Raw genomic sequence first — 25212 nt, 5'->3', positions numbered from 1 at the left:
CTTCCTGCAGGTATTATTATACCTTTTGTAATTAGTTATGCATTTATTTTCTGTTCTAGTCAAAGAGTTGTACTAGCTAGTATTCACTCTCACCTTTGCAGTTCATATGGTAATGTCCTCCTTAGGAAAATCAATCATTGTCTTAGGTGGATGTGTTCTATTGATTGGCTAGATAATGTGCCATAGCATCATCCTAATGCTTTGTCTCAGAATTTTCACTTTACAGTGGTTGCATTCTAGTTCTGAATGTCAAACAAGTTGCATGCAGAGTTTATGTACTGTACACCATATGTGCAGCCACTCTTGTTACTGTCAATGATTTTATTATTTTCCATCTTTACCTCAAGTGTTGTGCTCAATGACTAGGTCTGAAAGTGATAATTACTTCCCCAGTGCAGAGACAAACTGATTTACATATTTATCAAGGGGAAACTGAATGGCTGTGAGCAAACCACAGGAACATTTGCATATTTATAACGCAGAATGTACAAAAGCTAAAATTAAGATAGGGATGTCTTGGTCTTAGTTACTAAGCTTGTTTTTATACAAAGGTTTTAGTCAGTGGATTTTGTAATCAGATTAATGCTTTAGAGTGAAGTATCTTTTTCTTATCATAGAAAATCAACAGCGAAATTAGCTTGTGAATGATGCTATGCAGAAGTTACAACATTTAGTTTTTATAAGATCAAAATCTTAACCTGAAGAGATGATTAACTGTGGCATTACCTTAAATTGCTGTAGCAGAAAAGGGTTCCCAGGAGATTTACTATGTAGTGGGTATAGAACTGAATGGCATCAATATATTTTCTGGGAGAAATCTGGGTTTCTAGATACTTATGTATGTACAGTTGACTTGTAGGAGTTTATGCATTTTTTTCAAAGGCTTGCCACTCACAGAGATGAACCCCTAGAGGTGATTACAAGTCAGTTGTGATTCCGGTTAATGTTCCTGTTCAAAACCAAACATGAGCAGCAGTAGCATATTCTGAACAGTAAATAAAAACATTAAAGCCCCAACAACAATGCAACTGCCTGTTCTGGCTAATCTTCCCAGGCTCTTTGTCCAATAATTGTCTCAAGCTTGCTGTAAGTTTCTAGATACAAGATAGGCATGTGAAAGTCTATTGGAGTGGAAAAAGAATGTTACATTTACAGGAATTTCCTTTATTGTCATCTGTCTTTTCCTGAGAGAGACTCTTAATCCTCCTTTTCAATCTTGTTTTTACTTCACATCTGGAAAATGCTTTAAAGCTTTCCTCACAAGGAGAGTGACTGTTTTGTCCTAATGCCTAGGTTACACAAAGGTATTCTGCTTTCAATAGTTTCAGCAATACTCTTATTTCAAATTACTACAAACAATATTTTTTCCTATTGATTTGAAATGATAACAGACTAATTTATGAATAAAAAGCATTTGTTCATATGCTTGTTGACTAAACGTTTGAACAATTTTCCAAATCACTAACATGTTTATAAACACATTATTTTTTTCAGTGTTTCAGTGTTTCATTTTCTATAAACCTTACCTCTTCATGTAGATGAGTACAGTAGGAGCTTTACATAATTCAAAATTCAGAAATTACATTCAGCATTAAAGATGCTGGTTCAGTTCCCATTCAAGATGTGCTAGAAAAGTTGAATAATGGCAAAGTACTCTGTTTCCTTCGAAAGAACTGAGTCAATTTCTTCTTCTCACTTTCATATGAGGTTCAGTCCACTGAAACTGGCATTTTCACAATCAGAATGAAACAATTCTTTATAATTTAACAAAGCTTGAAGAGTGAATGGAGAACAAAATATAGAAAGCAGTACTCAGTATATTTTGGAGGAAGTTTTACTTTAATTTTGGAACATTGATGTACTACTGAAAACACGTAACATCTTAACACTGCTCTTAATTTATCTCGTAAAAAATATAAAAGAAAGAAAAATGTCCACCTTTTTCTGCTACAAAGGTAGTCACCTACATTGTGATATGCATGCCTAGGATGTCTATATTAGAAGGAACTTGATCTGAAATTCTAGCTGCTAAATAGCATCAGAAATTATGTATCTCCTTCAGTTAGATTGATTTTGATATTCAGAAATGTTTTCTTTCCAAATATGTTCTGTTTAAATCAGAAAAAAATGTAAATGGCACTATCCACAGAGTTAAATGCAACTGTTAATTTTTAGAACATGGCTTTCAAGTGAGCTTTTTCAATCAAAACTCTTTCCATTTTTATTGATAATTTCCTACTCTGAGGATAGCAAGTTACTGTTGCTTGAACAAAGCTATGGTTTTCCCAATGTTTTGTCTTCTCTATCCTACAGTTTCATATTCTGTATAAACTCTTTACATCCAAAAATGCTATTAAAATTTGTGTTGCTCTTTGCAACCAGCAATAGAACTCTCAGGGGACACTAAGCTAGCTGAAGCCCCATTCCTGGAATTCAAGAGTACATGACACATGACATGCTTCCAATCATATTTTATGTGTGAAGCAATACAGTTTTACCATCATAACTTACACAGACATCATTTATCTGTTCACAGCACTCATTAAAGTGAGTTGCTCATGTAGTTGGGTCTAGCACTTTGAGTACAATTTATCTTACTCTCCTTGATGTCTAATATAAAGGCATTTAGTTTTGAGTTACTTGCCTATCTTCTCTTTTCAGTCAAAAGGTAGAAAAAGGTATTTTTGAGACTCACCTCTTTTTCAACAGCAGATAAAATAGGTTAACTACCATTGCCTGGGAATGTTTATGCATAAATTCTACCTTAATTCTAAAGTCTCTGAAATTTGCAGAGGCAGTGAGAGTGGATGGGTTAGACTTAAAAAGAAATTAAATTTTTATAAGGAAATGGTAAAAGTTGTGGTTTTCCTTCACGGTAGTAGTTGCTTCCAAAATTCATATAATATTGAACATGAATGATACCTGTTCATAGAAATCCACAAGGCATTCTTTGCATTCTTTTGTACTGATCACCATTTAGAAACATTTGTAAGTGAATTTATAGCTTGAGCTAACAGTAGTGACAAATTTCAAATGCACTTAATATCTTATCTCCTGGCAGCGCACACTTTACTGTTTATTTATAGTTTTTATTCTAGGAGGTGTCAGTGTTCAAGATCAAAAGAGAAATGGAAGTTTTGCTTCATTTTTGTGAGTGTGTTGTGGTTGCCATTCTCTGACCATAATGTTATTTGAATTGCCTCTGTTAGTCCATCTGTGCTGAAAAATGTCATTGCTAAAATAAATTGTCATTTTAGCATTCATTAATTAACCCTAATACAGCCAACCTTCTTTTTGTTTAAAAATCCATTTGAAGGAAATTAAAATTTTGCCATTGAGTTCAACAACTTTTGAATGAGAATTTCTATGCATTTTATTGGGGCATATTTTTTTCTAAAACATGAAGCATTTGAGTGTCAGATTTCTTTTTTTTTTTTTGGCCAAGTCAAGCTACTCAACTTTGTTTAAAAAAAAAGTCAACATAATTGCTTATATTTTATATTTTTTTTCCAAATTTTAGGTTAATTATCTGTGACAGCAAGACATTTTTCATTGTTTCTAATTTTTTCCCAAATTAATTAGTAAATCAAAATGGCCACTACTGAATGATTGCCGATGTCTCTGATCACCAGAGATCATTTATTGTGATATGCTGAATGCATTTCTCATTTTATTTTCATTTTGTTCTATATAGAGGATGAATTTGAAAGTTCAATTTCATCAAGGAAAATGGTGTATATAAAAAAATGCTGTTGTGTGCATCATTGCTCATATACTTCTTTGCACAATACCATTTATTATTATTGTCATAGTATCATAAAATCATATATTGATACTGAGTGGAAGGGAACTCTGGGGCTTATGTGGCTGAATATCTAGACATAGTGTCCTAATTTATCTTTATATTCCACTTCTTTATTATCATTGACACCTTTCCAAGGGATATTGTAACTACTTAGTGAAAACATTTTCCAAAGAATCTCAGAATCCAATGGGAAATTGCCTCTTTCTTTTCTGGCACTAAGTCCACTTTATGCAGCAAGCGGATGGCTCATCAGATGGATCTGCATGATTTTCCTTCAGCCCACCTACTTTAAAATGTCAACCTTTGTAACAGATTTTCCTCATCTTTGTTGGGAAATTTCAACTCCCACAAGGCTTCAAAATTTACATAAACAAATTCTCCTACTTTTACATTTCTTCTTTGCTCCTAGTTTACTAATAAGACCAAGAAGTATCACTTATTTAACTGCTGATGTTCCTTTATTCATGACCCAGTCATTTGAGCTGATGAGAAATTAAGACAGTCAACCTTTTTTACAAGACAGTTTTAGAATGCTATAACATTAAAAGTCAACCAGAAATAGTAGCAATAAGGTAAAATAACTACTCCTTATTCAGAAAAAGAACATAGCAACAGAAATTATTATCTGAAAATCATTTAAGAAGGCTCTATAATTGAAAGTTCTTACCTCATCTTTTTTGACACAATAATTGGGGATTAGATGATAAATTAATTATTAGTGGACAGGTGAGCAAATAAAAAAATAACATTCAAATTATACCATTCTTGGATGTTTAAGTAAAAAGTATAGAGATAAAATGGCTGTGAAGACAGAATTATCTTTAGATGCTCTGAGATCCCTGAGGGACAAGATTAAGGCTCATTGGCAGGTTGATGTGAAGAAATATATTTTTAAGCTTTGATCATTTTCCAGGACCAATAATTTTTGATTCCTAATCAGTATAAAGTTCACTGTAGCACGTTACAAGTAGCAGCTTCACTCTGATTCATATGGAAACCCTGTTTAAAGACCTCAGTCTAAATAGGTTTCAATGTAATTTATGTACTCTGCAAGTCTCTCCACAGTGCCAAGGTAGTGTGAGGAGCCTTTTGTGAAAATGAAACATGAGCCCATAGTTCCTTAGAGGTACAAAACATATCCATGTAGATACTTCTATTAAATACATGCACCTGTGTGTGTTTATTACCTTGCACATTTAAAGTTTAGTTGACTTATGTGATGTGATATTAAGGAGTAATTAAAAGGTTTGATAATGAAACCATGCAGTCTCCAAAAGCACTACATACTTCTCTTACTTTTTCAAGAATGTCTTATTCTTATTCTCATACTAAGATTTCTGCCATGCTGCTTCTATAGTTGCTAGGCAGCAAGGCTTTACCCCCAAAGTGTGAGCTCTATTCTGCATGCTGACATTCTTTCAGATATTCTCAATGGCTTGAATCTTCTTGCTGAGGGGTTTCCTTGATTGAGAGCAACTGCTTCCAAAGGTCACTGGCTCTCTGTGGATCAGCCCTTTTCTCTGATGCGCGCAAATCCTCTCATTTTGTACTTCAAGAAACCCTGCAGCAATCAGACCATGGTCCTGATTGCAACAAGACTTGTGCATTTGTCCCCTACTGTATGCTGCATGGTGCCAATTGCTGTGTATAATAGAGTTTATGTGGAAGATGGTCTCAAAAAAACATAAGGTCAACCATATTTATGTGTGCCAAGGCTAATGAAAAAGTCATTCAAAGACATTAAAGCTGTCCTTTTTTCTTTTACTGTTTTTTATTTGGGTTTTTTTTGTTTGTTTGTGTGTTGATTGCTTTGGTTTTTTTCCCCTAGGGCAAGTTCTGGATGTGCTGGAAAAATATAATCTGAGTGACAAAACTCTGGTGTACTTTACATCTGACCAAGGGGCTCATGTTGAAGAAATCTCTAGTGCTGGAGAAGTCCATGGAGGATACAATGGCATATATAAAGGTGAACATTCTCTGATTATTCTTGAAAAAAAACACAAGAAAAAAGCTATCATCTCCTTCGTTTTGCACCAAAACTGTAATGTACTATGTGGCCATGGTCAAAATCTTCAATCTGATTTAAATACAGTAAGAATGCTTATTTTCATTCTTTTTAATGAAATTCAGTGATTGTTCTTATCTTTTTACCAGAGATTAAGTTCATTCTTTCATTAGGTCATGGCTGTGTAATTTGTTTTCAACTCATATCTCAGGGGAAAGGATCAAACAAATCCAGCAACTTTTGGAAAGCCATTTAGCAAACTTTGAACTTTTAGTTGTAGAGAGAAGTAAATTGCCCTTAGGTATGATTTCTTTTAAATACATATATAGTATTGCAGAACTACAAAATCTCATAGTAGCTGAGTTTGGAAGGCATTTCCCAAGGTCTGCAGTCTAAGCCCCTGCAGAGCAGGGTCAGCTAGAGCAGGTTGTTCACAGCTATGTCCAGTCAAGTTAGGAAAAATCGTCAATGATGAAGGCCTCACAGCCTCTCTGGGCAACTTTCTCCAGTTTTAATTACACTCATCATAAAACAAACAAACAAACAATAAATCTTTTCCTTGCATTTAAGTGGAGCTTTTTGTGCCCATTGTCTCTTGTCCTGTCAGGGGATCCCATTGAAAATAGCCTGGTTCTTTCCTTTTTACTCAGGTAAATCCAAGTATCCCTAGAGATGGATAAGACCCCACTAATCATTCTCTTCTGCAGGTTGAACATCTCTCTCAGCCTGTCCTCATATGTCAGATATCATTATCATGGCCTTACTTTGAACTCATACTAGTATGTTGATGTCTTTTGTACTGGGGATTTCTGCATTTGAACCCCATGGTCTGGATATGTCTGACTAGTGCTGAGCAGAGAATAAGACTTGCTGGAAACCCCCTTCCTAATGCAGCTCAGAATGATGTTGACCTTTCTTGCCAGAAGGGCTTATTGCTCGCTGATCAGCTAGTTGTTCATGTCCTTCTCTGCAGAGCTGCTTTCCAGCCAATCATCCCCCAGACTTTGTTGGTCCTAGAGGTTACTGCTGTGAAGGTGCAGGACTTGGTATTTCCTTTGCTGAACTTCATGAGGTTCCATTTGGCCCATTTCTCCAAGCCTTTCTAGGTCCTTCTGGATGGTAGCTTCCCAGTTTTATATCATCTGCAAAATCTCAGAAAGGAAAAATATAGGCATATAAAGTAAGCAATAACATGCAGGGTGGTTTTCCAGTGAGAAGGGTGTGCAGTTTTTAGACAATAGATATCTATCTGAGAAACAACCCTCACAGTTTAAGAGAACTGTGAAGGAAATGCTGCACAAGCAAAACAAGCAATGCCAAAGTCACGAGGTCTGTCTGTCTGATGGGTCCCCTTGGGCTAACACCAGAGTGAAACATATCTTGAACGCTAGCACATAGGCCTTACGTAGTGATTTAAGTAATTAAGGAACCATATGGTTACATATCTGTAGCTGTAGGCACAGCCTGAGGTGTTTTAGAAGCTCTACAAAATATTTGCCTTCTCGAGTGCCAGACATAAGATAGAGGATAAATGGTGAGGAGGAAAAAAAAGGACAAATACACTAGGGAATATGCCTTCCTGGGGAACTTTGATTGAATGGAGTCTTTTTTTTTAAAGTCTTGCAAAATTTTGTATTCATATTTACAGAACAAGCTAAAACTTGAAATAGATCTTACCTGAATTCATACAAAAATCTGATAGGTTTATTTGGGTAATAATGGGACTTCTTAAAACAAAAAAAAATGTGTGGAGCAGCTGAGGGAGCTGGGGTTGTTTAGCCTGGAAAGGAGGAGGCTCAGGGGAGACCTTATCTCTCTCTACAACTCCCTGAAAGGAGGTTGTAGCCAGGTGGGTGTTGATCTCTTCTCCCAGGCGACTAGTAACAGGACAAGAGGGCACAATCTTAAGCTGCACCAGGGAAGGTTTAGGTTGAACATTAGGAAGACATTCTTCTCAGAAAGAGTAACTGGGCATTCGAATGGACTCCCCAGGAAGGTGGTGGACTTACTGTCCCCGGAGGTGTTTCATAAAAGACTGGATATGGCACTTAGTGTCACAGTCCAGTTCACATGGTGGTTTCTGGTCACAGGTTGGAGTCAATGATCTCAGAGGTCTTTTCCAACCTAGATGATTCTATGATTCTATGATTCTGTTTACAGTTACCACCCATGCTGTGTGGACAAATGTAATATACAATGGGTTAGAAAATAATCACTGTGTAAGAAACAGAATCATTATTTGATGACATTCTTAATAAAATAAAAAGAAATTAAAAGACCCATGCAATCAGTTGAATATACTTCTATCATTTTAAAATGCAATGACTTCTACTTTATCTTCCACTCCCTCCATCTCCATATCAGTCCTCAATTTAACAGGTCAATTAATGATCAATTAATTGCATAGTTAGGAATGTTAATACATAGGAATTTATTTATATTAAAAGTCATGTGTGATGACAAGTGTTAGAGATCTTTACATTTCTGGCAGTGTTAATGAGAAACAAACCTGTGAAGCCTCAAGTCTCAGTCACTGATTTAGCACTATGCCTAGTAAACCAAAGGACCATCTTTATGCTGCTCGTGCCTATGTGTTCACACACCAGAACTTGCTTCATCTGATGAGTAATTTAAAAGACTGGGAGACATACACATCGTTTCTCCCTGTCTCTACTAGTCAATCTCCACCACTTATCTTTTTGTATATGAGTGCTACATGAATGCAAATATGAATCAAACCACTTAACCCTCTTGTCAGAGCTGGAGCAGTATGCTCAGCAATAATTGGTTCTGCCGTAAAATCAAAAGCTCTCAACAGATCTCCACAATTCTAACTCACTAATTTGTCTTGATATCCAGCCAAATAAGAACCAGTAATAAATTTAAGAGGTGTTTGGAGAGTTAGGCTAGTGCTGCAGGCTGGATGCAAAAAGGGGAAATTGCTATTTGAAGGTTTTATTGCCCTGGATTCTGATACCGAACAGTCACCATAAATTTGGATAACCCTTAAAATTAGAAACCACAGCTAGCACAGTGTTGAACCAGTTGCCGTCATATGCAGTCTCTGCAATATCCTTTTACAGAAAATATTACATAGTAATATTCAATTGATAGATTAAAATCTCTTTCTAGTGGTCGTCTTCTGACTGTTACTTATCAGGATCAGAATCTGGCTAACTAAGAAAGTAACTAAGAAAATTCATTAAAAAGATCTCATCCTAATCCTTAGCATGACCTTGGTTAAAGATGTGAATCGTGACAGAATGTAGAAAGATTTTTAGCTTTAGTTATGTAAATTTTCATCATATGAAGATGAAATTCCACTCTGAGTCTTTCTAAATTCTAAGCATAGCCTCTATCAGTTATCATTGAGAACAGAATTCTTTAATTTACTATTTTGTAGTGGGACAGTTGCAAACTTCATGGACCATCTTGAAGCTTAATACCATTTCCTCACTGATACAGGATAAAGGAGGGGAAAGTTTTGTATCTTCCCTGGCTTACCTTTGTCTTGTATACTTCTGTGGTGCCTCTTTGTCTTTAATACCTCATTCAGAAAATAGTTGTCTCTTCCGTCGCTCTTACCAATCTTAACTGATGTACTAATTGTCCCTAATTTCTTGTTATTTTCTTCTGTGAATTATTTCTAATTGAACAATGTATTTTTAAAATGACTTTACAGGTACTGCCATTCAGGTTTTGCCATTAAGTATCACTGCATGTTCATGTACTTCTTAATGTTATCCATTTCATCCCATAGACTGCCTGTTATATCTTACTAATTGCAGATGTGCATAAAGCGTTGGTCGTTCTGTGGGTTCTTTTTCTAAAGTAGGCAATGAAAGATACAGTCTGAATAATTAAGGCCATGGATCCTGGTTCAGTTATTTTTTTCTCTAATGTTCATTTTGCTGCAAATATTTTCACAGAATTTGAAGTTGCATCTTTTCCTGTTCATTCAATTTGGTGTGAAGGGCATTACCTTTTCTTGTGATTTGATGAACCTATGATGCTTTGTGTCATATGTGGATTTTTCAATTGCACAGCTCACTTCCCTTTCAACACTCAAGTAAATATATTAAAATAGTAAGGGGCTTAAAACAGAATAGCATCACAGTACCTTTTTATGCAGACTCTTTTTTTGCAAAGAGTCACAGGGTGTTTGTTTTATATTTTTGTTTCCTTCCTGTAAGTCAGATTTTGATTCGTGACAACATTTTGTCTCCTAAGCCATTTTTAATGTTCCAGCAATTTTTCCTGAAGGCCCTTGTCAAAGATCTTTCAAAGTTTTAAATCTAGATGCATCTTCCAAAATAATAAATAGTAACTATTTTAATAAGAATTTCTTACCAGTTGACGGCCTTCTTACCTGAACTTATGAAGTACTCCTGGGTGCATACATGATAATACCTTAATAATAATATTTTTGATTGAAATATGGACACTTATATATAACCAAAGTCTCTCCTTAAAACTTTCTATGTAATTTTTCCCACATTTTTTTCAGTTTTGTGACATTTCTCTTTTGAAAGGGGTGGAACATTGAGGTATTGTTTTTCTACATGATTTCCAGGATATCTACACTGACTTTTTCTTAGGTGTTTTTCACTAGCTGTCTCATTGAAGCATGTTCAATTGAGCTAGTCACCATAGCTTTCCTTGAGGAGCAGAAATAAGGTTAGTTTTCAAAAAACTTCAGATCTCTACTTTAGAATAAGGCGAATAGAAGAAATAGCAGAATTTTCTCTCCTTTGTCTAAAGAACAAGTGTAAGGTGACTGGTTTAAAGGATGCCATTATAGTCTTTTGTTCCGCCTGAGATTTTGAATCTAAGCATTTTGTGGTAATTTTTATTTAGTTTCTTAGTGAGTAATTTCTTGAATTGGCTTCAGTGTGTAATAATATATATATATTTATATACACATAATTTATAGCAGTAAACAGTGAATGCAATAAAAGCTTTTCTGCACATTTTTTCTTGTTATACTATTTCACTGGTACATATGTAGACAGTAGAAGTCCTCCACATTATCATTCGATGTCTGTCCCACTCTGTTGCAACAGGACTTTCTGTGGAGTCTGCTTGCATCTCTCACTGTCAGCTTCTTTTGGATGCATTTGTTTTGTCTATACCTCAGACCTGCACTTTAGGAACATTGTCTTTCTTTGTACTTCTGAAGCACTTAGCACAATGCACACAGGCACTTGGCTACTGTCGTGCTGCCAGAGTGGGTCATGAGTTCTTCTGCTAATGGAAGTGGGGTCCAACACTGAGAAAGGAAAACTATTCTAACAGCATTCATTGTAATTGCTTTGTGCCTTAGAAATAAGTATTTTCATAGTTGTTTGTTAATATCCATGAAAAATAATAACGAATATTTCCTAAGAACTTAGATTCTGATTTTTTTAAGTCTGCTACAGATTGGTGGGACCTAAAAAAGAACTGGTGGAATCAATTATCCTATGTGACATTCAAATTTATTATTTTAATATAAGTTTATGTACTCAGTGATAAGTTAGTTCCGCAAGTTTTTTTGAAGGTATTAGTAAACTTTTTCCTACCTCTAAGCAACAGAGAAATCAAGCTGACCATTACTTTGGCTCCAGAAACCATGCTATGGCTTATTTACCAATATTTGTTGGAGTTTCACTTTTGACTTGAATGAAAGCAAGAGTTAACCTTTTTTCAAATGTACTGTATTTTTCTATTCTCTCTGAAATTATCCAGATTTTTAAATAAACAACCTTTCTTGTAATTTTGACTGAAACAAAAAGAATTCTGAGAGATCATTTCCTTAGACTGGAAGAAAGATCAGATGAGAAGTTGTTCAAATGAGTGATGCCTGTTCCAGCCACCTCTGTAAGAACAGCTCAGATTGAAAATGAACAAAATCAGTGAGTGAAACAAGTTAAAAATCAGTAAAATAAAGGGTGAGCTTGCCATTGAAAATAAATTTTTGTTTGATTATCTTACAAGGTAATAATAGATTGTTGATATTTCTAGCATAAAGTATACTACAGCTGGGTAGAATAATTAATTTCTTTGTATTTCTCTATCATTTAAGATAATAAATTGCGTTTAGAAGCTTTGTTTTTAGAAGACTATATGAAGGAAGGAAAGGGTATATGGTTATAATCTGCATGATCTAAGAAAGGTATTTAAATTAGTTTTCATCATTCATAATGCTAATAGTGATTTAACACAGAGTTACCTTTTATATATCATCCTTTGTAAAAGCTCTGTTCCTGGAGTTAGATAATAGCAGTCAATTTAAACCAGAGGGAGAAAAAAAATATGTTCTTTTAGCTAAGATTTGAAATGAGGTTATAATGGAAATTTGACATTGTGTTGTGGATGACTGCAGAGAGTCATGTCTGTATTTTGCCTGCTCCTGCAGATTTTTCAGGAAAGGTAAATGTAGGCTATTGTTCAATATAACACTGAAAGGTGCAACCACTCATAAAGCATGAAAATACAGTTTAGTGTGTTCTATGCTTTAAAAAAAAACAAAAAAACCCACGCACATTTTTAGAAGAATTTAAGAGAACAGAAATTGTATAGCTAAGCTGCCCAGAGTTTGCAAGGCATACAGACTACTAGGTTGCTGTCTTTTCACTGTTTCAGTGTTGTCAAGTCCAAGCAAAATACAATACTAATGAGTCACATCCTTAATATTACGAAATATTCTTTTTTTTTTTATTTCCCTTCTAATATTTTAGCCATTTAGATATTTGTTTCATGTTTCAAGCATTAGAAGTAAAACTTGGGGGGTTTTGGTTCTTTTTTTTTAAGGACAAAAGAATGCAGAAAAGAATGTTTTAGAGCTAGAGTTTTAATGATTTATGTTAAGGGATTTGTAGTCATATAATGGCATTAAACAACTCTAGTGATGTCACTAAACACAATTCTAATAAAAATGAACACCACGTAAGCATAGATAATAGAAGACAGTCTTCTGCCATGACCTGTAATTCCTGCCCTGGTTCCCTGCTATTCCTAATCTCCAGAGGTATAAAAAAAATTGGGCTCGAATTAGCCTTTTGAAAGGAAAACAGCAGTCACTTCTTCATAGACATAAGTGAGGATATAGCCCTACTGTGGAGTCCATTTTGCTTTTTGTACCTTCCAGCGGGGAGTCAGAGTTTGCAGAGTGCTCCTTTGTGCTTGGGTAATGTGCAACTTTTCTGACCTTTTCTGTAGTCATACAAGAAAATTGCACTGTGAATCTAAGAGCTGTGAAAGTGACACAATATCTAGGTTTCAAGAATTGCAATGTGTGGGACTCAGATTCACCACTTACCTTGAAATTTTGCTGTCTTCAGATCACATAGGAGACAACAGTATAACGAGAACTTACTAAAACAATCCAATCTAGTAGCACTGTTACTAGGTTCAGACAGGTATATAGAAATAAGAGAAACCTCCTACTTAAAGCTACGTATGGTATAGATCAACTCTTGGAGTTTTCTGTCTGTTGATATTGTTCAGCCAAAAGCTGCTGTGATGTATACACAGAACTATATCTGGCTCATGAACTAAATTGTCTCCTTGAAATAGATCTTCACAGAAAGTATTTTAATTTGAGGATATCCATAATTTTATGACCTTTTGCTTTTCTTGAATTCTTGTTTGGATTTAATTACTCCCACTCAGTAGGATTTTCTATGCAGGATATTAGTCTCGACCCTTTCCTGCTAGGTAACACCTAATTCCAACCAAACTTTGAAAAACCTTGTGACTGTTGTACAGAAGTAACGTCATCATTTCTACAGAAGATGTACTCAGTCTGTTGACACTGATTTTGAACCAAAAAAATTAACAACTAAGGAGCATACTGCTGGGTGGACACTTCTTTTTACTAGGAGAAAGGTGTTCTACACCTAACATATTTCTGAATTTAAATGTACATTTTCTTCAGATTTTTGTTTCAAAAATCATAATTTTTACAAGAATGTAAACAAAAATAGTACATGCATCTCACTCCTGAGTTTTTGAATAAGTAGCCACACAATTTATCATGAGAATGGAATTACATTTGACTGAGTGACAAGTGTAAACTTTTAAGAGTGCTTTAAGATAGTCTTGTTGAGATCTGATCTTGGCACTGTTTTCCAAAAACAACTTAAGCAAATATTGTTGCTTGACATAATGCTGGATATATTAGAAAATCTGAGTTTTCTGATGTCAGACTAGATGTGTCTCTGACTATTCAATATTATGAATTCTGGTAAAGTCCTTGAAAAGAGTAAGCAAAAATTGTATATAACAAAGAATCATGAGCTAATGGTCTTTGAGGCATCTATATTTATATAATACACATATAGGTAAATATCTATGCAAAACAAAGGTTTGTGTCTTGAAGTTACTACTTACCTTTACAAGCAGTGAAAAACCTGTAGAAAACCCGGTGGATTCTGAGACTCCTATTGCTGAAATAGGAAAGGACTCAATAAAATAGATAGCATGTATAGCAAGGCTTGGGGTTGGCATCAAAAGTACTGACATCTGTATGAGGTGTTTTGGAGGAAACAGAACTCTTGAAGTACTTTGTTGTAGTACCTTTGTCTTTGCTTTTAGTTTCGGTTTGGGGGGTTCTTTGTTTTTTTATTGTTTTTTGCGGGGGTTTGGTTTTTTTACCTGAAAAAGGGAGATACAGGAAAAAAATAAGCTCAGTCATTTTGACTGAACCATGAATTGCTATCAGTTAATGGCAGGAGTTCAACCCACATATTCCTCTTTTTCCAGACATTTCAATTGTATGAAACAATCTCAGTTCAGTTGTAAATGGCCCTGACCATGCTTAACCCATCTGTTTAGCAGAGGTTTCTTTTTCAAGTGATATATTAATTTCAAAGGTCACTCTGAAGTGCTTTATATAGTCACATGGCTGTGCAAGACATTAGTAATAGCACATGTGATAGCTCTTCATACAGAATTGTGTCAATTGTCTATAAAGTAATGGTGGAAATGCTGTCATAGAATAAACACATTGCCCTTCTGCAAAAATGTTGGAACGAGTCAGCAGTGATGGATCTTGGAGAAAAAAGTAAATGGCTGCAATGTAGTGTTGAATGCAATCAGTTGATAGTGTATTTGATATAACTCTGTTTAGCAGTCAAGAAGGTCTTCACAGCATCCTGAAATTTATGATCACTGAATTTCTTCCTAATGCATTGAATTGGACAATTAAGTCACATACTGAATTAGTACTTTCTTCTATATAATGTCATTAAACACCATTTTTAATAAAATATCACGTACATTCTCTGGGTTTGTGCCTCAGACAACTAGGTATACCTCAATATTTTTAAATTCCTGTATGTTGTTTATACCTTCACATACCTATCTAGGCCGAATTCTATATGAAGATTCCTGTAAAGTGCCTTTTAATCTTCTACAACTATTTAATTTTTTATAAGCGAAATACATTTTATAATCTCTGTCTAATACTTATTACTAAATTTGCTGCAAGAAAATACTAGTATAGGTGGAAAATCTAGTAAATTAAAAATAAGATAAATACATTTAGTGGAAATATTCTAGCTAGACAGAATGTTTAATATTTGGAAATTTAATCTTGGGGGTGGGGCCATTATCTAAAAAGAAATTGATTTCTCAGCAAATAAAACTAATTTTTCAGGTGGAAAATCAACAAACTGGGAAGGAGGTATCCGTGTGCCAGGCCTTCTCCGCTGGCCTGGAGTGTTACAGGCTGGTGCCTATATTGATGAGCCAACAAGTAACATGGATATATTCCCTACTGTAGTCAAACTTGCAAAGGCACAGTTACCCTCTGACAGGTATGCTCTGTAATCATTTATTTTAGAGAAAGTGTCAGTAGTGTTTTATACATTCTGGTGATGTCTATTAAGGTAGAGGTGAGAATGGAAGAAACTAGGTTTTATTCTTACAATAGTATGTTTTGTCTTTTCATATTGACTTACTGATATATTTTACAGAAATGTTGTATGTAAATACAGCTTAACTTGCAAACAAGCACGAAGATAAGAGAAGCCATCAGTGCAACATACTGTCAAATCAAACCTGGAATTATTTACTAAAAGCAAAAATGACTCTATCATAAAAGGTTCTGTTCTGCATGAGTGAATGTGGCAGGAAAAAGAACTGCAAGTGTAAATTACTTTAAACTTCATGGCTGGATAGGCTTTTCTCACAGGTGTGGGGTTTTTAATTTTGGGCTTTTGGTTTGCTTTGTTTTGCTTTTTATTCTGTACCAAGTGAGGGGAAAATAATCCCTTATAGAGTTTTTCATCCTGATAAGAAAACTCATTGGATTTCTAAAATTCATAAGATGCCTTACTGACACTGCTGCATCCCCAGGCTTTGTCTTGTTTGCAAGACAGCCCGTTTCAGCAGTAAGGTGCATCCACCTAAGGACTTTTGCCATTCAAATCCAGGAAGTGGAGAAACCTGATGGTACACATATTCCTTGACATCCACAACACACAAACAGATTTTGAGCACAAAGCATCAAGAATCCATATGGGAAAGCCAAGTGATGAGCAGAGTCACTCTGGTAATGATTCACTTGAGTGCTTGAAAGAAATGGTAGGGCAGGACAAATGTAAGGCACGAAAAATTTGTCAGATTCATCCTGAGAAATGCTCTGTAAACAGTAACTGTTGAACCCCAGCAGTTCAGATTGTTCTTAGTGTGGCAGACATTATGCAGTTTGTTTCCATATTGTTTGAGTGCAGACTAAGTACTGAAGTTTGCTTTGATCTCTGTGGTATAAATCCCAATGTACTTGTGTAACTTCCACTTTTAGGTTGCTCCACTCTGATTCTTCTGTGTAGACTAGATGCAATAAGTACTGCTTCATGTTAAGTCATGGACCATCTTGAAGCATTTTTATCCAGCAGCTGAATTCCTATCACTCCTCTGAATTCTTCCTCAGAAGTAAGAAGAATTCATAAAATTAAGATTCAGTCACTGTGAGGGACCAAGTTAAAAAGGAGGAGGTGCTCCTTTTGAAGGAAAAGAAATTAGTCATCAGAAAGAAAAGTATTATGTATTCCTCTGAAATTAGCAACAGTAGAAATGCAAGAGTACTGAGACATATTAATTTCCCCATCAACAGGCTCTAGAACAGAAAGTGTACAACATACATGCATCTGTCCTGCTCCCAGCTTGTTAATCAGCAAGCCTGCAGGGGCAACACAAGAGTCTGTCACTCAGGCAAGAAAACAATTGCAATGAAAGTGGGAAAGACTCTAATTCAACAGACCCCCAACAGACAGGCAGAGTTTTTAGACAACATAGCTTTAGGAATTTCAGGATGTTTTCCTGTCCATCCTTTGAGAAAAGTGCTACTCAGAATGGCTCTCTTGCATAAAACTCCTGCCATGGAATTTAATCATCATGCATAGCTCGTGGCTTAAAAAAAGTGAAGTTAGCACCTGTCTTGTAGTGGTTACACTTACATGGAAAAGGTTTTACATGGTAATGAACATTAGCATAGACATTTTTAAACTTTTTGTAAGTTTCAAAAAAATTTTATGAAATGTTTCTCAAAATACTTGATAATGATTGTTAATTAGTTATTGATCTGTATATCAGCAGAAAGTAATTTCCTATAAAACTTGTGGTAAAATTTGTGATTCGTACTGGGTCAAAAAGCAAATTGTGATTTCTTTGCTGCCAGCTGATTCCAGCAATTCTAAGGCTTAATTTATAGCAACATTTAAAAGCCTTGCTTATTTTATAATTCCATTTTTATGTAAATTGATTGGCTCCTTCAAAACATGATCAAAATTGTCCAGCAGTATTTAGGGAATTTATATATGTGTGTGTGTCTGTGTATGTAGTTGATAAACACGTATTTAAAAATAGATAATTTTCAAATTTGAAATGACTACTTCTGTCTTAAGTTCTGGCATACATAATATGCTAGACAGAGTTCTTACCATTACTTCTGGGGATGCTAACGCAGCACTGCATATATTTCTCATGTTTAGTTTTAGGATTACTTTGGCCAGACTACTCCCAAATGCTTGAGCAGGTATATGTGAAGAACTGTGTTGTAGCAATTTATTCAACTGTGTCTGGTCACTTTCTCATAAGAAAGAAAAAAGAGTTGAGGAAATAACCATTCATAATGACAAAATGTAAAAGTAATATTTCCTCAAGTAAAGTAAAAATGAAATGAGAGCACCAGAATGTTGTTCTCTGAATTGACCAGCTGGAGGTGGCCATTCAGATTTGGGCTTTTTTAAGCAGCAGATGTGCCGAGTTATAATATCTTCTCAGTAAAGTGAGGTTTGAGTTGTTCTGATTTTGAAATGCTTTCTTACTCAGAATTATTGATGGACATGATCTGCTGCCCTTACTTCAAGGAAAAGTTACTCGATCTAAGCATGAATTTCTCTTCCATTACTGTAATGCATATTTAAATGCAGTGCGCTGGCATCCAGGAAACAGTAAGTAAAGTTGCCTGTTCACATTTTAAATATTTAACGTGATTTTTATTGCAGCTTGAAAAGTTTCAGAAGGAAGCCTTGGGCTATAGTAACAAAAATTTGTTTAAGATATCTAGCCTTTTTCTTTCTTTCTCACTTTTCTCTTTCTAGAATGTGCCTATTCACCATTTCACTCTTTGACTCTAGTTTGTTGCTATGTATTAATATTACATATCAATGCAATACTGATATCTATGGTATCTGAAAACTTCTTTTTTTGAAACCTTCCTGAGAGAGAGTCTGTGTAATAGAATGAAGTAGTCAAGGTTGACTCTTACATTGTCCTAAAAATGTACGGATAATAAAATGGCTTGTTGAATAACAGCATGAGTATGATGTCAGCCTGGACATTTTTATTATTTGGATAGCAAAGTATAGAAGAATCACTGAGTCAAAGTCATAATTATCCAATAAATGAATATAGTATTATAAGGTCTTTTTTCATGCTTTTTATGAATTACATAATTCTATTTTATAGGTCAAGGAAAAAAGCATTTCTCACTGATTTGCTCCTTTTTAACTACCAGTTCACTGTTTCTGGTAGCACCTTCCACATTAACCAAAGTGTATTCCCTTTTCTATAAAAATCTTTGTGCTGAATGAAGTTAAACACACATTTGTCCCATCTCAGTTGACACTCAAAGTGATGGCTTATGTTACAATTTAAAAATGATGATCCAAGACAAGCTTTGGCATAAGATTTTTTGATTTAAGTACTCTGGGAAAGGATTTGTTTAATAGCTAATGTGCAAACTGTCTTCTCGGTCATCTGCAGGCTGACTCTCCAATTGTCTTGGATTTAAACTAGGGAAAGGGAAAATATCACATTTATTTACCATTACTTTGCCTATATATCTTGCATTTGATAAATAATAATAAGGAAGAACCAAGCAATCAGACAGTACCATGTTGTATCTGATGTTGGATGAAATTGTTCTGAGTCATAATAAGAGAAGTAGGCAGAGCTTTAGGCAGGCAGAGGTGTTTTTTCTCAAACATGCACCTGTGCAAGATGACCTCTCCCTTGTCTGAGGAAAGGGTCAGCTTTATTTTTCACCAACAGGAAATGTATTGGGAAATGAATGGGAGTAACAATAGGAGACTAGTCTATTGTATTTATTTGATGACAACTATGTAGATTGTTATTCTTCTTTTCTCCAAGGCATTGAAAAGACAAAGCCCACTCAGAACTTGGGAATAACATTCTCATGACATTGGGCTGACTCTTGTATGGAAGGTTGTTGTGGTTTAACTACGGATGGCAACTAAACTCCACACAGCCACTCTAACCCAGTGGGATGAGGAAGAGAATCAGAAGGGAGACAGTCTCACTTTGTGAGTTGAGATAAAGACAGTTCCATAGGTAAAACAAAAGCAGCACATGTCAGAAAAGCAAAACAAGGAATTCATTCACTAATTTCCATTGGCAGGCAGGTGTTCACCCATCTTGAGGAAAGCTGGGCTCCATCAGGCACAGTAGTGGTTTGCGAAAGCAAATGCATCACTCTGAACGTCTGACCCTTCCTTCTTCTTCCCTCAGCTTTATATGCTGAGCACGATGCCATGTAGTGTGGGATATCCCTTGGGTCAGTTGGGTTTAGCTGTCCCAGCTGTGTCCCCTCCCAGCACCTTGTGCAACCCCAGCCTGCCCATTGGTGGGGTGGGGTGAGAGACAGAAAGGCTCTGTGCAACTGCTGCTGAGTAATAACAAAAACATCCCTGGGTTATCAACACCATTTTCAGCACAAATCCAAAACATAGCCCATACTAGCTACTGTGAAGAAAATGAAGTCTATTCCAGCCAAAACAAACACAAAGGGGTTTTGGTATGCTACCTTGTTACCCTACATTGTAGGGAGAGTAGGCAATAGCCAGGTATTCCTCTTTACTGTCTTTTTTATGAATCCTCTCTGAGATTTAAACACCTTCTTCTTTCTTCCCTGTCCAATCTCAGATCTTCAAAAATGCCTTTTCCATGTAGACAATGCAATCAGATTTGTAACAATATTTTTAAAGTCAGCTAAAGTTTCACCCCTGTTTATCTCTCCACCACACATTCTTGTATGGAGATCAATATGCTGGCATTGCAGCTGTAGGCACCTGATGCTATCTGCTTTACTGTGGGTACTCATGTGGAAAAACGAGTGTGGTTGGTTTTTCTTCTATGTCAGCAGCTCTATATGGTGCAACAAATAATGTCAAAATGCATTATGTTATTAGTTAGAGTATTATTCTCTTCTAGCCTCCCACCACAGCTCACTTTTTATAACTTATCTCAGAGTCCATCCGTAGTCACTATTTCTGCTACTATTGAGTGATATTTTAGTATGTGAAAATTAACACAAGTAAAGCAAAAACATAATGAAATGGTTTGATGGGGTTTTTGTTTTTGGTGCTTTTTGTTGTTGTTGTTTGGGTTTTTTTTTTGTTTTGGTTTGGGGTTTGTTTTGTTTTGTTTTGTTTTTCCTTTCTCCTGGACAAGCAATTATTTCAAATATTTCATCCAAAAATGTCAGAGCTTTTGTCTAGCAGCAAAGAACTAAATTATAATTGCCTATAGCGACAGTTCAGATCTTAAGTTTAGAAATACATCCAAGAAAGTGAATGAAGTCATGTTCATTAAAAACAGACCAGAAAGCTGGAAAATGGTGAAACTGTCATGCTACTATCATCAGTTACAAGACTGTAAGTCTCCAAGGTTTGGGTGTAGACTGATCACCATTTCCAACTTTGCATTTGTTCCATGTTTAACAGTTTTTAACAGGCTGACTGTAGTCAGGTGAATAGCACTTAATTCACAGAGGACATCCAGAAGCAGATAATTAATAATCTGAGACTACATTTTAGACTGCTGATTCTTTCTGTAAACATGTAATTTCTATTAATTCTAAAGATGTGTGTATTGAGGGAAGTAAAAGTTCTGCTTAGCTATTTGATCCCTCCATCAGTCTACAGTTCCCTTAGTAACTTTATCTTTGCCATTGTTAGAGTTCCACTGTGCTTCAGTCGGAAACTCCTCTATTTGGTTTAATTTTTCACTCTTAGCTTCAAATATACTCTATGTTAAATTTATTGTAGTTACACACCTTTCCCTTGATTGCAAGCTTCTAGAGTCTGACTTAAGCAGGTGTGTTCCTCACAACTTTCAGGGAAGGTCAGAAACTCCAGAGTGAACAATTACCATTTTGCATTTATATATTTAGAGGTTAAGCATTCCTCATAACTAAATCAATACACATCTTCATTAAGATATATTAGTTAGGTCAGTTATTACATTCACAATATACTTTCCCCTTCATCAGCCCTTTGAAGGAACATTTAGAGGATATGTGCTATGTATTGCTTTTCTCAACCAACACTTCAGATCTTAAGCCTTGTGCTTCCTGAAGAGACATGAGGAAAATAATCTTTTTTCTGTTTTCCTCCTCTTTCTCAGCAACAGAAATAAATTAACGCTATTTTTATTCCTCACCTCTCTTTGACTCACTTTTTGCCTGGTGCTAGAACATAATGCACATTATTCTTCACATTCTGAATTAAAAAAAAAATGAATGAAATATCAGGCAATTTTCTTTGCTTATGATACATATCCCGCTCTCACAGACACATGCATGATGACACTTGCTATAAGTGCCTTGGAAACAGCCAAGACATAGAGTCCTATTCCTCAGAGGATGATTTCCTGTTATTTTGAAACCTTATGTGTATATTAAATTATTAAAAATATATAGAGAAAGACATGCTAAAACAACATCAACAGAGTACAGTGATTTCCCATTAACAATACTTATCCTCCTCAGCTGCCTGGTATGCCATATAAGTACCAGTTTATGAACAGAACACCTTTATTAAAAAACACTAAATTTTCTTTCTGCCTAGTGACATGTAATGGCCTATTTTTTTTAAATCATTGAGTATTTTTTTTAATCATTAGGCATTTATATTGGAAACTAAACAGATGTAGGATTTACTTATTTTCTTGATTCATTTTTCTTGAGCTGAGCCACCTGAATTTTTGTGGTCCTTTCTGCAGTATACATCAGATCATGCTTTAGCCTATTGTTAGTCCAATCACATGTTCTTCTGCTCAAGAAAGGTGACCAATACTTGTGTATTTGCTAATGTTATAATTTAGCATTACTGAGTATTAAAAACTATCAAGAGTTCTGTCTCCAGAACATTACTGGCATATGAATCTGTACTAATAAAAATGGATTGCTAGGACAATTTAATTATAAGGGGAGAATTAATTAGTAACAGAGCAAATCTACAGGTGAATGGAAATACTGCATCTTTCAGACTGCTCTAATGGCATGCAAAATTTTGGTTTGATAAGGGGGAAATATGTTGTAATACTGTGTAATAAACATTGAGAAACATAATGCAATACAGTCTACACTGTAAAGAAATAGTGATCTCAGTGTTTGGTACTACTAATAATAATATACTAAGGTTTCTGATAAATGTGAGTATAACTTTACTAGCAGAACTTCACCTTTTCACAATGTATTTCATTATTCAGTGGAAAATGTCATTCAGTAAACAAAAGAAAAAGAAACTTGCAATGGCATGAGAAGACAAAGCATGAAAAGTCTTCTTGGAAGGGCCATTTTGTAACAACTTCTGGTTTGGATAGGTACAACCTTTCTTGTGAAATTGAGTTAAAATAAGACCTATTTCTGAAAAAAATAAATAGGAGGAATATCTTACATTTTTCCTTACCTCTCAAAACCACTATGTAATGCATGGCTGATGGGGTAGTAATAGTTACCTTATTAATTGAGAGGGCTTGTGTTATTTACAATGCCATTCTTAGCCTAATTTTTTGTAAAATCACATTGAATGTCAATATTTAAAAATGGTATACTGAATTCATATGCTTAAAGAACACTGACTTGTGACCAAATATGAGAGGGAAAATACTGAGAGGAAAAGTAGAGGAGCTGGAGTTTAGGTTGATATCAAAAGCCAGGAAACTTCCATGAAACTCTAGAACCAGCTTGAAATATTTGTTTTTACAGTCAAGTTCTCAGTGTGAGAGTAGGTGAATCTAGTGGTTGTCTCTAGCAAACCAAAATTCAGTAATTTGTATATGAGAGAGATTTTGAAGTGTAAATGGTGCCAATACATTTTGATTTGAAAATGCCAGTCCTTTTGTTATGGGTTCACCTAGGTGGGCCTAGATTTGGGCTCTGAAGTGTGGACTAGGCCGAAGCTGTCAGCTGACTTGAGCTGGGCTGAGCTAACAGCTGACCTCTTCTAGCCAGTAATTTTGTATTCCATACCACATTATGACATCATCTCCAGGGAAATAGGAACCAGTGTGGGAGTGGTTAAGGCAGTCGCTTCTCAGCCCTCCTCTTGGGAGGACGCACGATGCTGTCCCAGGGGGGATGGAGAGGACCAGGCCCACCACTGGCTCACAGGGTACCTCAGGAAAGTAAAATGTGTTGTTCTGGGTCTCTCCTTTCTGCTTGAGTTTGTCTCCCTGGGGAATAAGATTTTTCTTAAGTAATGTGTAGTTAGGACAGTAGAATTTGTGTGTTCGTTAAGAAGTTGAGGTGGGGAACTTGTTGTTGCAGACTTGTGTGAGTGTATATTTGTACTCTCTTCTAATTGTCTCTTTCTTTCTGTGAAAAATATATGTAGATTTAGTATAAATGCAGTTTGAAGTGTATTTTTCTTTCCCCTCTCTTTTCCTCCCTTTCCCTGGTGTTAGGAGGGAGGCTTTTCTCTCTGTGCTTGGGGGGGTTGGCAGTTGCTTATCTCAAACCAAGACACCTTCAATCCTCTTAGTGCATGTAGGAAATACAATCATCTAGACATCCAGAAAGTAAATTAACAGTTCTGTTTTCTCTGAAGTAGCAAGTATTAGAGATATTACTCTAAGTACTTGCTACTTTAAAGCTCTCTCAGAATATTGCTTCTACTTTCTTAAGATAAACAAGAAATTTCAATTCATACATTCTTTGAAGCTTCATAAGCCATTTTTTCTTTACTTTCTTAGTAATAGGAGAGCAATTTTTCCAGGGTGTTCTTTGCCATATGGTGAGTGAATGCTATGGTAGCTTCATATGTAAACTGTGGGATGTGCTTTTCATACACAGTAGACCCCCCTGCCTAGTTTTTTCCTATTTTTTGCTTGCTTCCCTGAGGAGATTTTTCCATTTACAGTTTATTTGCCTTTTCTGTGGGGAACAAAAGACTTAGAAGATGTTGTCACAGATAGTAAAGACACACATTGACCCTGAGAATGCCAATAGTTATAGTTCCTTTCATTGCTTAACAGTACAAAGGATGGTAAATTTAAGAGAAGCTTGATCCAGAACTTTGTTTTGCACAGCATCTTCAAAGAGAGAGATACTACCATGTGACTGTAACTGTTGTCAAGGAAACATTTTGTTTTCTTACAAAGGTATATTTTTTTATCAGATTTTAACATACCCATCATATATTTTCTCCGAAAATAAGAGATGAGGAAGGATAAGACAGAAAGGATAAATATTTGAAGCAGTAAAATTTTCCTATTGCCACAAAAATTTTAGAGTTCTATCTAGAAAGAAAAGACTTGTTTGTAGTCACAGTAAAATTGATGTAGAGACACTTTTGTCTTAGAAAGCCATTCCCCAAGTGAAAGACCATGGTAAATGTCCTATGACATTGGCATTATACACACAGACTTTCAGTGATCATATCATAGTGCTTTTTCTTTTTATAAAAATAGAAACCATAGCATCCTGGTCTATTGAATTCAACATTTCCTGACCTAAATTAGTAATGTTTTTAGTGAACAGGGAGAAGTTGACAGATTTCAGTGATCACATAAAGGCAAAGGCATTTAAAGTAGATAATTCAGTATTATTTAAGCTTCAGCTTTAATGGCTTGCTGTCAGATATTGTGTCATGCACTTGTGACATGTACA

General features: G+C 35.4%; 1 protein-coding gene across 5 annotated transcripts in view; it reads left to right on the top strand.

Moving 5' to 3' along the window:
• STS (steroid sulfatase) overlaps nt 1-25212 on the top strand; it is a 111203-nt gene that overhangs the window by 60513 nt on the left and 25478 nt on the right. For 4 of the 5 annotated variants that reach the window (XM_071565694.1, XM_071565523.1, XM_071565609.1 and 1 more), the window contains 3 exons: nt 5634-5771; nt 15451-15610; nt 18129-18250. In XM_071565694.1, the coding sequence (XP_071421795.1) occupies nt 5634-5771; nt 15451-15610; nt 18129-18250 (420 nt within the window). The remainder of the gene's footprint in view (nt 1-5633; nt 5772-15450; nt 15611-18128; nt 18251-25212) is intronic. The other variant, XM_071565776.1, reaches the window with a different exon arrangement.

This window comes from Pithys albifrons, chromosome 1 (assembly GCF_047495875.1).
Source record: "Pithys albifrons albifrons isolate INPA30051 chromosome 1, PitAlb_v1, whole genome shotgun sequence".
Classification (NCBI taxonomy): Eukaryota; Metazoa; Chordata; class Aves; order Passeriformes; family Thamnophilidae; genus Pithys; species Pithys albifrons.
Note: the sequence above shows the minus strand (reverse complement) of the source record. Positions and strands in the feature narration are given on the sequence as shown.